The 15,613-nt window shown below is 44.9% G+C and overlaps 1 protein-coding gene across 1 annotated transcript in view; it reads right to left on the bottom strand.

Annotated features, from left to right (window-relative positions):
• The window catches only part of LOC126190766 (mediator of RNA polymerase II transcription subunit 20), a 567,907-nt gene that overhangs the window by 79,442 nt on the left and 472,852 nt on the right, over positions 1-15,613 (bottom strand). Inside the window, exon 3 of the mRNA XM_049931288.1 lies at positions 3,435-3,691. Within this exon, the coding sequence (XP_049787245.1) occupies positions 3,435-3,691 (257 nt within the window). The remainder of the gene's footprint in view (positions 1-3,434; positions 3,692-15,613) is intronic.

Raw genomic sequence — 15,613 nt, 5'->3', positions numbered from 1 at the left:
GAGTATACTCATTCGCGGGGAGTAGTGGTTGCTCTGACAGGAACAAGAGTGTCACTCAAGATGGGACTGTATTTCCTAGGTGCGTGGTGGTGGTGGTGGTGGTGGTGGTGGTGGTGGTACCATGGCAACTACGACGACAGCAGCATTGAGCCGCGCGGAATGGTCGCGGTTTGAGGCGCCATGTCACGAATTGCGCGGTCCCCCCCGCCGGAGGTTCGAGTCCTCCCTCGGGCATCTGTGTGTGTGTGTGTGTGTGTGTGTGTGTGTGTGTGTGTGTGTGTGTGTGTGTGTGTTGTTCTTAGAATGTTAGTTTAACTTAGTTTACGTAGTGTGTAAGTCTAGGGACCGATGACCTCAGCAGTTTGGTCACTTAGGAATTCACACACACATTTTTTGAGCTGGAGGGAATCAACCACATGACGTTGTTTCTGCTGGAAATTAAGAATATGCTAACACTCCATAACATCTTTGTTCGCCAAATCTCAGCATCACGTCAAACATGTAATCCTGGACGAAAGGACATGAAATGCGGTGCACTTATGACAAGTTATTTTTTATTGTAACCCAGTGGTTAGCATGGTATTCGATTAAAACCCTACTGTTGTACTGTTAATACTAGTTACACAACAGCAAGTTAACTGGATTTTTTTTATTCCAATCACTAAGCTGAACCTTTTTGACTACATATTATGGATATCAGTAACTAACACAGCCGTCATGGACAGTTTTTAAAAAATGTCTTGTATTGTAAAGACGTACTATGTTTATTGGTACAGGAAACGTTATAAGCCTTCTCATATTACACAGAAGTGAATAAATAAATATGCGTTACACAAGGTTTTGGTGGTTTCGTGATTCTGTACTTTTAATATACCGAACGTCTGCAGCACTCTTAGAAAAAACAAATTGTTAGTATTGCCGCTTTCTGGTGACGGTTTCGATCCGGTCAGACACTTAAAGACAGACGAAAATACAGGATGTTTGAAAAAGAACGCCCTAGTTTTAAAAATAAATTTAATGGGGAAATTAATGAAAAATTACATCAATGAGTACACATCATGAAAGAGAGTTCCTTCAAGTTTTGTTTAACGTTAGTAGACTTCAATGTGGGATCCATTTGTAGCTCTGCACACGTCGAGACGATATTCCGCTTCTCGCCAAGTATTTACCAACATTTCAGGTGTAAGAGTCCCAACTGCCGCGACGATTCTGTCCCGTAAATGATTGATATTTTCACTGTACACAACATTTTTTATGTGGCCCCAAAAGAAAAAGTCCAGTGTGGTGGCCCTGCCTATCCACATTCCTGGAAAGCGAGTGTCAAGAGCCGCAATCACATGGTTACTGTAATGAGGTGGGGCGCCATCTTCTTGGAAAAACACAAGCCCCTTTTCCGCCTCAATATCGTCCATTTAGGGAAAGACGTACTCTGTCAACATTTCACAGTAAACGTCCCCATTTATTGTTTTTTGAACAAAAATTAAAGGACCAATCACACGACCTTCCATCAAACCGCACCGGACATTAACTCTGGGAAAGTCACCACCATACTGACGTCTAAAATTACGTTGCACTGTTATAACTGAATCAGTTTTCACAATCCAATTAACATACTGCGCTTTCTGTTGCGGAGTACACATTGTAGCTGAGTTGCTCTGCACTGCACGCACGCCTGGACTGAACTGAGGGAACATAGGAAAAAAACAGCACGGGTGCCGTCTCATTGTCAAGCAGACTGCAGGGGAGCGAAACTTGGAGAGTTGATTAATCAAACATCACAAACTTAAATAGTGTATGTCAGGTTGTACAGATTCGAGGACACATTAAAACTGTGGAGTTCTTTTTCAAGAACTCTGTATTACTCTTATTTAGATCGCAGGTCAGTAGTGAATTGTTTAGCTCTTCAATGCGATGGTTCAGGAATGGGATAGTCCTAAACTCTAATTAGCCTTTGTAATAAAATACACTACTGGCCATTAAAATTGCTACACCAAGAAGAAATGCAGATGATAAACGGGTATTCGCTGGACAAATATATTATACTAGAACTGAATTGAGATTACATTTTCACGCAATTTGGGTGCATAGATCTTGAGAAATCAGTACCCAGAACAACCACCTCTGGCCTTAATAACGGCCTCGATACGCCTGGGCATTGAGTCAAACAGAGCTTGGATGGCGTGTACAGGTACAGCTGTCCATGCAGCTTCAACACGATACTACATTTCATAAAGAGTAGTGACTGACGTATTGTGACGAGCCAGTTGCTCGGCCACCACTGACCAGAGGTTTTCAATTGGTGCGAGATCTGGAGAATGTGCTGGCCAGAACAGCAGTCGAACATGTTCTGTGTCCAGAAAGGCCCGTACATGACCTGCAACATGCGGTCGTGCATTATCCTGCTGAAATGTAGGGTTTCGCAGGGATCGAATGAAGGGTAGAGCCTCGGGTCGTAACACATTTGAAATGTAACGTCAACTGTTCAAAGTGCCGTCAATGCGAACAAGAGGTGACCGAGACGTGTAGCCAATGGCACCCCATACCATCACGCCGAGTGATACGCCAGTATGGCGACGACGAATACACGCTTCCAATGTGCGTTCACCGCGATGTCGCCAAACACGGATAAGACCATCATGATGCTGTAAACAGAACCTGTATTCATCCGAAAAAATGACGTTTTGCCATTCGGGCACCCAGGTCCGTCGTTGATTACACCATCGCAGGCGCTCCTGCTGTGATGCAGCGTCAAGGGTAACCGCAGCCATGGTCTCCGAGTTGTAGTCCATGCTGCTGCAAACGTCGTCGAACTGTTCGTGTAGATGGTTGTTGTCTTGAAAACGTCCCCAACTGTTGACTCAGTGATCGAGACGTGGCTGCACGATCCGTTACAGCCTTGCGGATAAGATGCCTGTCACCTCGACTGCTAGTGATACGAGGCCGTTGGGATCCAGCACGACGTCCGTATTACCCTCTTGAACCCACCGATTCCATATTCTGCTAACAGTCATTGGATCTTGACCAACGCGAGCAGCAATCTCGTGGTACGATAAATGGGCTACAATCGACCATTATCAAAGTCGGAAACGTGACGGTCCACATTTCTCCTCCTTACACGAGGCATCATAACAACGTTTCACCAGGCAACGCTGGTCAACTGCTGTTTGTGTATGAGAAATCGGTTGGAAACTTTCCTCATGTCAGCACGTTGTAGGTGTCGCCACCGGCGCCAACCTTGTGTGAATCCTCTGAAAAGCTAATCATTTGCATATCACACTATCTCCTTCCTGTCGGTTAAATTTCGCGTCTGTAGCACGTCATCTTCGTGGTGTAGCAATTTTAATGGCCAGTAGTGTATATGGGTTCATTACAGTCCGACGATAAGCCGCTGTACCTAAGAGTAGTTGGCAAGTAAGCAGACGTCGTTTGCTCACCTCGACAAGCACGCCCTTGAAGTTCTGGCTCATGGTGACGGTGCCCAGCTTGACGAGGAAGTCAGCGAGCTCGAAGCGCGGACCCTTGGACTCTATCTTGGTCTGCTTCTTGGTGTAGACGGAGGTCATCTTGAGCATGAGCAGGTCGAACAGCGAGTCGGCGAGCAGGGTGACCGTCTTGCTGCCCGTCTCCAGGACGGAGAACACAGAGGCCGGGTGCTCGCTGTTGTGCAGCACGTGCACAGTGCGCTGCGGACCTGCGGAACACAACGACCCACATTACATACCAAACAGGACAGCGCCCACAACAAACATTCTGTTACTTTTCATGGTTCCGCGCCACGAGCGGTACAAACGGAGCCCTTATAGTATCACTATTGTCCCCATTTTTTTTAAAAAAATTTTATTGCAAATTTATATTAATTATGCAATCTTAAACCACTTCTTTGCCGGCCGAAGTGGCCGTGCGGTTCTAGGCGCTGCAGTCTGGAACCGTGAGACCGCTACGGTGGCAGGTTCGAATCCTGCCTCGGGCACGGATGTGTGTGCTGTCCTTAGGTTAGTTAGGTTTAACTAGTTCTAAGTTCTAGAGGACTAATGACCTCAGAAGTTGAGTCCCATAGTGCTCAGGGCCATTTTAACCATTTGAAGCCCACTTCCTTAAATGATGAGTGGGTCCTAATTTTATTCAACATTAATTGCAGCTAGATACAAATTTAATTAACTAGTGAGCTACACCTATAACTTGATAACAATGGGCAACTAATTTATTTATTATTAATGTTAACTTTATATGACCTACGCTTAACTAAACTCTACTGCCTGCAGCGTCACGGTTGTGCCACTAGTTTATAATCCTAATTTTAGAGCCTTGCTCATCGAGCTAATCCCTATGAGCGTGCCCTTGACACTAGGCAGAGCAAGGTTGTTATTCGCTGCAGGTTCCTAAATAACTAATTTCCAAATCTAAGTCGTACTAACTAGTTCTAATCTAAGTCAAGTCCGGTGCTTTGTCTTGTATCGATGGTTTCGTACCCCACTCCCCCTAGTCCTGTACGCGGCGGATTCCAGACTATGAGGAAAGTCGGCCTGTCCACGCACAGGCGGTATGGGAATAGAGCGCTAGATTCAGTGTTTGATGTGTCTCAAATTGTTAATTTAATTTATGTCCCTCAGGTATTCTTTTAACACTTTTCGTAATACCTCATCCGCCAATTGGTTAGGAGTCTGAAAAGTGTCTTCTTGTCTAAGTAAGTGGTATGTGTCAAGGTCAGGTAATTGGTCACGTAATGTTGATGCAACATCATTGAAAAGGGGGCACCCGTAGACCACATTATCGGGAGTACCCTCTGATACACCACATTCACACACGGGTGTGGCCCTTTTCCCGAACCGATATAAGTATGTCGGGTATGGCCCATGACCAGTGAGAAAACAGATCAGTCCTCGGATAAGTTCAAAGTATTTCATGCCCAGTCGTTCCATGACGTCAGGAAGAAGTTCAAATGTTCTGCGACCTGTTTCTTGTGCACTATTGTCCATTTGTCTGTCAAGACCCTTGTTCGTAGAAACAGCTACAGAGGTATTACGAAGAAATTCATGTCACTTATCAAAGTCTACAGTCCCTCAGCTGTGTGGAAAATTTAAACTTCTAAGTCAATGCAGTCGAAAGATACGGCCATATATGTGACATATTATGAAACTCGCAAACTCACTCATAAAAACCTACAGATGAACTATCCATATACAGGTCGGACCTGGTGATCTAGCGGTAAAGCGTGTGCCTGGAAACCGAGTGGTCAAGGGATCGAATCTCGATCGGGCCACGGCTCCTTCTTTCTCCGTTTTTATCCAGCCTTCACCTCTCAACAATGTGAGGTGTCGCCACAAACGACACGTGGTTCGGATTCCACGTTAAACTGTACGTTCCCTTTCCCCGATTGGAGGGCGTGAACACGTATTAATCACGAGTGCTTCATTTTACTTAAGAAAATGAATTAAAGTTCAATATTGACTAATGAGCGCTCGTCTGAACTGACGAAACGTTGAAACACACTGTACTTTCCTTTCTGGACACCATGGCGCTCCAAGTACTATAGTCAGATTCCGCGCTTGTTACTGTGATTAACGATCTTAGACTGGCTCTCATTTGTGACTGACTGAGATGAAGTTTTCCTCATTTTGGTTTGGGTAAATAAATGAGGTGGCAACCCACGTTTTGAGACATTAATGTAGCTTCGTAATAATATTCGCAAAACCCACTCCGAACTTCGCTGTTTCTAATCGCATGTTAGAAGACGCGGACAACGGAGAAGTTCAGTGGGAACGTCGAGACAGCTTTAGAAGCCTCCACTTGGCCATCTAAGGAGGTATCGCATGGTCGTTGCTAGGTTCATTCAACGTAACCCTGATGATGCAACCGTTCCGCAAACAACAATTTGCGCGGTTAGTGTGTCCGATGGAGTAATGAGTCGCGGCCGGATCTTCTTTTTAATTTAACGATTCTTAAGAAGGAAAACGATACATCCGCTCTCATCATCATACATAACGAACATAACACCAGACCGTGCACACAATCATTACAGTGCTCTACTTTTCACAGTATGTATGGAGGGTAACCATGTATGGAAGTGAAACATGGACGATGAACAGTTTAGACAAGAAGAGAATAGAAGCTTTTGAAATGTGGTGCTACAGAAGAATGCTGAAGATTAAATGGGTAAATCACGTAACTAATGAGAGGGTATTGAGTAGAATTGGGGAGAAGAGGAATCTGTGGCACAACTTGACTAGAAGAAGGGATCGATTGGCAGGACACGTTCTGAGGCATCGAGGACTCACCAATTTAGGACTGGAGTGAAGCGTGGAGGGTAAAAATCGTAGTATAGAAGAATACTGAACGTTAAATGGGTAGATCACCTAACTAATGAGAAGGTACTAAGCGGAATTGGGGAGAAGGGGAACTTGACTAGAAGAAGGGTTGGTAGAACACGTTCTGGGGCATCGAGGGATCACCAATTTAGCATTGGAGGGAAGCGTGGAGGGTAAAAATTATAGGCGGAGACCAAGAGATGAAAACACTAAGCACATTCAGAAAGATGTAGCTCGCATTAGTACTCAGAGATGAAGAGGCTTGCACAGGATAGAATAGCATGGAGAGCTGCATCAAACCAGTCATTGTTCTGAAGACCATAACAACAACAACAACTACTACTACTACTACTACTACTACTACTTCTTTCCACAGATACCGTTGGGACCCACGCAGTGCGAGAAGAGGAGCCATTATCCGCGGAGGAAGAAAACCGCTATTGACAATGACTTTTGGGACATACTCGGCATTACTACAGTCGAGACCTCGTACAGATAAACTGAAGTGGCTCTTTACACACGTTCATGATCTACAGGCGTACTCCACAAGGCATCATACGATGTGTACGGAACGCGTATACTGTGTCAGATTCGGTACCTTATCCAAATACCAATTTTCTCTAACTTCACTGTCGTGGCCGTTAAGCCAGATGTGTGTTGGAGGAAGTAGCACATTTGTTGAGTCGTTCTGGATCGTTGACTCGCATAAGTTTCTGAGTGCGATACATAAACTCTTTCTATCAACATCTGTCACTAGAGCTTGTTATCTCGCTGACACTCTCATGATGACTGAACGAAACTTTGACGAATCGTGCAACTGTTCTTTGAATCTTTTCGATTTCTGTTAATCCAACTTCGAAAGGGCCTCAGACCAACCAACTACACTGAACAAAGAGTTGGAAGACGTTCTTGCAACAGCAATGTTTCGTACTTGAATAACAGTTACGATTTTTCCAGCCATAATCACGTCGGAAACCTTTTCACGTAAATCACTTGTGTACAAATGACAGCTCCGCCAACGTACAACCCATTTATACCTCGCGTACGCGATATTATCGCCATCTCTACTTTGCATGTGCATATTACTATACCATGACTTCTGTCACCTCAGTGTATGAAAATTTGTACCAAGGCCATGGATCGAACCCGGGTCTCGAGTTTAGGAGGAATACCAAGTGGGCTGAGACGTGAATGGGAATTAGGATTGAGTCGGCGGCATGCTAGGATAGTCAATGCAGTTGTACGAAGTCACTCTGCCAGAGTGACGTAGTGGTTAGCGCATCTGACTACTGAGCAGGAGACCCGGGTTCGAATCCCTGCCTTAGTACACAGTTTCATTCGTCGCTTCAGTCTGCATATATACATTGTAGATGTTTGAGACTTGAAAAGGTCTCCGGAATCATATACTTTCATTTGATTGAACGACAGAATATGAAAAAAAATGCGCATGCGCACCACGGGTGGTACAGTATTTGCAGATAGCGCGGATTTTGGCAGGGGACGCTCCTGTGACGGCCGCCAATGCGTACGCGTTTCCGCACCAATTTTTGCAATAAATCCGACACCTTGAACTAGGAGTCTTCAGTGGCGGACACTCACCTGAAGATGGGTGGACGGTTGCAAGTCGAAATATCGTGTCAAGAAGTCAACATGATCCGGCTGCAATCCCAATACCTCATAGAATAGAAATATACTTCGGTTTCTAAATGATCGTTCTACCAGTAACTGCCAAAAGTCATAAACATCTTCCCATTTTAAAAATTTCTGCATCACACTCTGGATCATCGCCACACGCAAGAATGACCAAATTCTTCCGGAGCGACGCTTACCATCACAAGGTATTTGTCACTGCTGCAAGTGCTATATCACGTAGAGCGCGCTTCGTTAAGAGTAAGCATTTTGAGAACTGTCTCATATGCGTTTGTGACTTCAAAGGAAGACAGCTTTAAGGCGGCTAAATCGGCGCATGTGAATTCCTCCTCCTCGGTCTCCAGGAGGGTCCTGGCAGTTCTGCAAATAGCGTGCGCCAGCGCCACTGGCGTGAATCACCTCGGCGGACTTTTGCCACTGTTGTTTTGTGGCGGTGGTCTCAGCGGCCAGCGGCGCGCGTGACTGCTGGCACGCAAGTCTCTTCTCCAGCCCAGCGCGGCCGCTTCTATTTATATAGCCGGAACTTCCGTTCGGACATCCCTCCGCGGAGCCATCCATCTGTGCTCGTGCGCTGGTGACTTACGCCAGCCAGCTGGCGCCACTGACCATGCTGATGGGCGATGCCGCACCGCTCCAGATCAGACGGTTTCTGACGGTCCGCTGCGTCGTTGGCCCAGATTCAGGAATGTCGCGTCTTCCTGCCGGAGATGAGATATGCGCCAGTGTCGCGTCGCTGAACGCCGCAACCGTTCATCTTGCCACAAAAACACTGTGTCTGCTTCCGAGAATGCGGTTGGCTGCTATTATCTAAAGGAGTGGCACTAATTTCTCGTGTCGTTAAATATTCTAGACGATCAAGAAGGCACTAAATCTGTCGCACTCTGCTTCGAAATTTATGCTTCATTCATTATGATCCATTTATTTCCGCACTTCTGTTACAGTAAAAAGGTATAAATTGTAATACATTTCTCTGGCAACGTATCGAAATGGAAAGAACACCATCTTTAAGTTTCCGGAATGAGAATGATGTGCTTATTTTCCCGTGCAAGTAAAAATAGTAGAGACCAACAATGTCTAGGGCTCTGAAGTGGTACGATCACATAGACTCAGTTTTCTTCTTCTTCTTCTTCTTCTCCTTCTCCTTTAGGGTGTTCATTTCTAAGGTTGGTTTACAGCAATAAGCTATTCCATCCTTCTGTCTGTCTTCCTTTTCATTTCCTCGTAAGTAGCACAACCTACAACACTTGTAATGTGCTGCTTGTGCCACATCCTTGGTCGTTTCAGACGATTCCTTTCCTCAACAGTTCCTACTACAACTGTTCCAGTGGTGTTGATGTGTCTTAAAATGCGTCCTACGAGTCTGTCTATCCAACAGAATGATGCCGTGCACCGAGCGAGGTGGCGCAGTGGTTAGCACACTGGACTCGCATTTTGGATGACGACGGTTCAGACCCGCGCCAGGCCATTCTGATTTAGGTTTTCCGTGATTTCCCTAAATCGCTTCGCCGGCCGGTGTGGCCGTGCGGTTCTAGGCGCTTCAGTCTGGAACCGCGTGACCGCTACGGTCGCAGGTTCGAATCCTGCCTCGGGCATGGATGTGTGTGATGTCCTTAGGTTAGTTAGGTTTAAGTAGTTCTAAGTTCTAGGGGACTGATGACCTCAGATGTTAAGTCCCATAGTGCTCAGAACCATTTGAACCTAAATCGCTTCAGGCAAATACCAGGACTGTTCCTTTGAAAGCGCACGGCCGGCTTCCTTCCCCATCCTTCCCTAATCCAATGGGACCGACGACCTCGCTGTTTGGTCCCCTCCCCCAGGTCAACCAACCACTGATGCCGTGCGTCACCATTCCTGGGCGTTCGAACTTCATGGCGCTCTTCAATTTTTGCACAGTGCGCACGCACCGCTGTGATTTAATAGTGGCGCCGTTTTCCAGAAAGTCAGTGAGCAGCGAGTTGAGGATTGGCATTATTCTGGTGCGGGATAACCCCGTCCACATCTTTCCAAGAATGTTTCGATTAGTTGCGGCTACAATGCAGGGGTTTCAGCCCTTACACATACACAGTCATGATCTCCCCCCATATGATTTACGAACTGTTGGCGCCGTGAAGAAAGATATTCGTGGGAGTCGGCTTGCGTCGGACGAAGAGGTGCACGCCTGGGTAGAATGATGGTTCCGTATACATCCGCGGACATTTTTCCATGGATGCACTGATCGTCGTGCCTCACAATAGACTAGATGTATTAACAGTTATGGAGATTATTTTCGAAATAATAAACATTTTACTTTCTCTTTTCCATCTGTCTCGTTTTATTTGCCTGCCACTTATAGAACAATAAAATAATTGTGCATTTCTGTTTTAATTACACTTCTGCAGAATCATTAAATAAACACATCAGATCTCGTCAACACACTGTGTGCGTGGAAATTAACACTGTTGCGCTACACCCCGTGTAATGTCCCTACGTAATGTGAACTGACGGTTCTATGGTGTATGGCAATGTGCTAATGTTATTTGCATCATGCCTGTTACGTAAAGTGAAAAGAATGCTTTATTTATTGACTTGGCGTATGCAACACAACGTTGTTAGTTTACAGAATGAAATAAAAAGTAAGGCATAATAAGGACTTGTAGTCCGAGGTGATAGGTTACAATACAGCATCACCGGTCTGTTGCGGTCTAACTGTGTTGGTGAGCCAGTAAATTTCCACTGTGCAGTGGCTGCGTCACTGCAATTCACTTTGGAGGTGTGGCAGTGGGACTTGTAGTCCCGTACCACCCTCTGACGGTGATAGTACTACATGAGTCAGGCAGAATTTATTGCCTAACATGGGCAGGTGCAGGTGCATAATACCTCAGCGAAGCGGTTAACTAATATTAATTTAATATTCCGGCTGCGAGTACCGGTGACGATGTGTTACCGTAATTGAGATGATAACGCTCTTTGCTGCGAAAAGAATCATCTATGCCCTTTGTAATTTTGGAGATAAGGAATGGCTATTTGACACTGTTGGTTTTTTTGGGGGTCAGATACGTAGTTTGCACATAGACGTAATTTGAAGTGCAGAGGAGATACAACTTGGACCCTCATAAAACGATTGCTCTGTTTATCAATCCAGTGCAGAGTGATTTCTTTGCAAATTAACACCTCTGGGCGAACTGCTACTGCCACGGTCCCAACGACACGAAATATTTCACCGTCAGCTTTTGTGTTAAAGACGTTCCCTAAGCGACCAGTTTGTTAATAAGGAGATATCATACTGCCACTGTTGTTCAACCTTCTCATTCTGAAAATGTTTCCAGAAAATCTTACGGAGACTGTGAGTACTTTAGCTGCCACGAGAGACAGAGTTTTCGCCGCGAGTTTTGTCCGACTTTGCCTGGCCTTCTCTGAGAACCGGAGAAACGGGAACCTCCGAGCGCCACTCATCCTGTACCTAACCCGTTCTCTCCTTACAGCAGCCACGAAGAAAACATTCAGCTATAGGCAAATTTTTCACATATTTTTATGTTAGACAGGTCAAAATTTTAAAATCTATCCATCTACGTAAAAAATCAAAAGAGTTTAAACGCAATACCTGTCTCACCTGTGTCAAACTCAAAGGTCCGGTTATTTAATTTTTCTTTACGACGTAGCAGTTCTTTATAACAGGAATCCAGTAAAATGCGTTCTAGCCGCTATTAAGTCGGAGACTTTTCTTGTGCATGTGCTGCATTTCACTTACAATGTATTTTCACTCAAACTGTCGAATCATTGTTGATGTACAAATTTTTAGTATACAGTAAGTTATAAAAAAACTGACATTGTAGTAATTCGTGGAGAATGCATGTTCCGTAAACCGAGAGCGCCACAACTCTTTACAGAACTATTTACGGATATACGCTATCCAACTCGTTCCATCTTTTCTGAGTACCTGCTCTGTTCTTACCTGTGGTTTGCCGTTTACGTTTATAATATTAACAAATATCTATTTGTCTGCTCGAAGACCTGAAATTCTCATTTTGTCACTGAGCGACTTAACTTATTCTTGTCGAGTTTATCTTGGCTGAAACCCTATTCTCTTTGTTTTCCAAACAGGGAGAGTGGGAGATTCATTTAGTCATATTCTACACCTGTCCTCAGAAATGAAATATACTTAATCCCGCCCCTCTCTTTCTCTTTTATGACGGACCAACATATTTCCGGATCTATGGTTGGCAGCTGTTCCAAGTGGAGGAAATGACGTCACAAATGACTTTGAAGCAGAAATAAGATGCTGCGCCGGTTTCCGCTGCCTTCCCTTGTGGCGGGTGTGCCGTCCGGGAAGACGTCCAAATGCTGACTCAGCCGCCCTTCTACTTCTACAACTACTTATATACTGCGCAAACCGTAGCACGCTACATGGTAGACGTCGCTTTGTACCAATTGAAACGACTTTATGCCCTATTACGTCCGTGCACTGAGCGAGGGCAAAACGCCGCCACGCATCTGAGGCATCCTAATAGCTCAGTAGACCTGTCGCACAGTCTTCATCTAATACTGATTTTCTAAATATACCCAATAGTGTTACGCGAGGACGACATCATTGCCATGCCAAATATTCCCGTGTTAAGTTACTTGAGCATGTCTGTAACACTGTGGTAGGAACTAATAGACCTGTTACGATTCTAATAACGTGTCTCTAAATTAATTTGATCTCTTCTCACCTGACTGCTTGATTACAACCCCAATCTTTGGAGCAGCAGTCTAGAACTGGGCTCACCAGCTTCTTTCGTGTGATGTTCTTTTGCAGATTCATCGCATTTTCTCAGCTCTCTGCGTACAAATCTAAGTCTGACAAGTTTTCGTTTCGTATCATCGCTCCTTAGTAGTAGCCCCTTATATTTAGGAGCTCCAGACCTTCAGCATTAATGTTGTAATCGGATAATAGGAGTTTCTTCTTTTTGTTATGGGGATTATGTTAAGTTAATCTACTTTTACAGAGAGCTTCTTTTATACAAGTGAACTTTGTCCAAATATTCCCGCTTTTCTCCACGATCGCTCAAAGACGACATTTTTCCTGTAAGTAACAACATGGCAAGCGAACTATCTGCCAGTGTTGCTTATCAGGCCTAATAAATTATTTAAGTATACTTCGTGCGTTAACGGTCCTACTGCGCTTCTTGGGGTCACTTCCTATGTTACCATCTTCCTGTTCAAAATCCGCCATGAAGTATAACGTAGTGGACTTTATTATTTTAAAAAATAATGGTGTGGACTGTGTTTACGTGAAATAGACTGGTTCCCTGATCCAAAATAACCAATCATTGACTGGAAATGGTTATGCTCGGCTACTTGGAGATCAGTTGCAGTCATTCATGGACTTCATGCTCCCAAACAATGAAGGAATTTTATTGATGACAATGTACCATGTCACTGGGCCAAAATTGTTCGTGATTGGGTTGAGGAACATAGTGGACAATTCGAGCGGATGACTGGGCCACCAGTTGCCGCGTGGGATTAGGCAAGCGGTCTAAGGCACTGCAGTCATTGACTGTGCGGCTGGTCCCGCCGGAGGTTCGAGTCCTCCCTTGGGCATGGGTGTGTGTGTTTGTCCTTAGGATAATTTAGGTTACATAGTGTGTAAGCTTAGGGACTGATGACCTTAGCAGTTAAGTCCCATAAGATTTCACACACGTTTGAACACAACTGGGCCGCCCAGATCGCCCGACGTGTATCCAATCGAACATTTATGGCGTATAATCGAGAGGTCAGTTCGTGCAACACCTTCATAATTATGGACGGCTCATTCTTTCTGTAGGGGACTTCCAACAACTAGTTGAGTTCCTGCTACGTCGAGTTGCTGCACAACGCCGAGCAAAAGAAGGTCCGATGCGATATTAGGTGGTTTGTCATGACTTCGGTTACCTCAGTGTATATACATACATGGTCCAGTATCGAAAAGTTGTCAACACTGTATTGCACTGTATTCTCGATGTTATGTATCACTATTTCGTACAATACCCGCCAAAAATGGTTATTATTACTATTGTGGAAACTTCCTGACAGATTAAAGCAATGTCCTGGATCTGTTGTTCAATCCGGACATCGGCTTTCGTAGAGAATGTTCTAGCGACTGAGCTATCGAGTTATGCCTAATGACCCATTTCCCCCAGTACGTCATAAAGCTTACTGCGTACCTGCTGCACAAGCACTCACGCGGAAAAACGTTACACCAAAGAAATGGCAAAGTTGCACCATGTAGAGTTTTTCAAACGTACCTTTCATCCTTCCTTCGAGCTCCCGTGGCGTCGCGCGAGACCAATTAAGCGACGTAATGCTCTTTAGATTTACTGGAGAACGTTCGCTGGAGGAGTTGCGTTACTCCTTTAGATTGTTACACTATCAAATCTGTGTAACTGTTACCAGGAAGATTCCAAGATCGGACAACTGACCACAGTACAAACACCGTCTTCAGATGATTTCTAGCGACTTCCGCATTTAATCTCCACAGAAATAAAACAGGATCACAGTTCAAAGTTTAGGGGTCAAAATACGTACAAAAACACCTCATTTTAAGTTTACACAGAAAAAATGGAATTTATAGGCGTGAATTGAACGAGGTCTGACACTTTCATCCAACGCCACTTCCATCTAGCTCCTCGTCCCACAGGCCGATATTAGGCCTCCCCTACCAAGTATGTTCTCGCTCACTAAATCGAACCACTAAACAGGAACTTGTTTAATGAGACATCTAAGCACGCAAAGGGAATGCACTTTGGTTCTTGTGGACTTCTCGTGTGTGCCCCAACGGGCACAGCCTGGACGTCTCACAATTTCGCGAGCTCCAAGAATCTCTACTAAATTAATTTTAACATTTAGCCCTTTCAGGCAATCAGTTTCAGCAGCTGAATTCAGACATTCCTCTGGCTATTCAGCGATGTCGCTAAGGCATTATTCAGAAAAAATATCAGCTGCCACCGGCAGTCCAGATAGCATAGTGACTATACGTAGTGGGTTAGAAAGAAGGGGTACAGTGCCCGAGCAGCCCCTCACAAGCCACAGATTTCTATACTTAATGCTACGCGGCTGTTGAGATGGTGTAAACAACGACGCCACTGGACAATAAATGACTGGAAAGGAGACACTTGGAATGTTGAATCACGTTTATCCTGCGTCAAACCGATTGAAGGGTTTGGGTTTGGCTAACGCCTACAGAACGTTACCTGCCATGATGTGTACTTTGAAGTAAGGAGGGGGTGTGTCACGATATGGGGGATTTTTTTCTGTGGTTATGGTGACGAGCGTTTGTTACGCTTAAGACAATGCAAAATGAGGAAAGATATTACCACATTTTACAGCATTGTGTACTGCGTTCAGGAGAGGAACCGATCGGAGAAGACGACTGTATGAGCATGACAATGCAACTTGTCAGGAAGCAGCATCTGCGAGGGAATGGTTTGTGAATAATAACATTCTTCAAATGGACTGTCCTGCCCAGACTCCCACCCTGAACCCAATGGAACACCTTAGCCATTAATTAGAACGAACGACTTCACTCCAGAGCCCTGCGTCTAACATCATGTACTTTTCTGGTTTTGGCTGTTGAGGAAGAATAGTCTGACATTCCTCCACGGACATTCTGATACCTCACTGAAAGCCGTAACAAATGCGACACAACTTTAGTCCAGTAATAG

Source organism: Schistocerca cancellata, chromosome 6, assembly GCF_023864275.1.
Source record: "Schistocerca cancellata isolate TAMUIC-IGC-003103 chromosome 6, iqSchCanc2.1, whole genome shotgun sequence".
Lineage (NCBI taxonomy): Eukaryota > Metazoa > Arthropoda > Insecta > Orthoptera > Acrididae > Schistocerca > Schistocerca cancellata.
The sequence above is the reverse complement of the archived record's forward strand: the minus strand, read 5'-3'. Positions and strand labels throughout refer to the sequence as shown.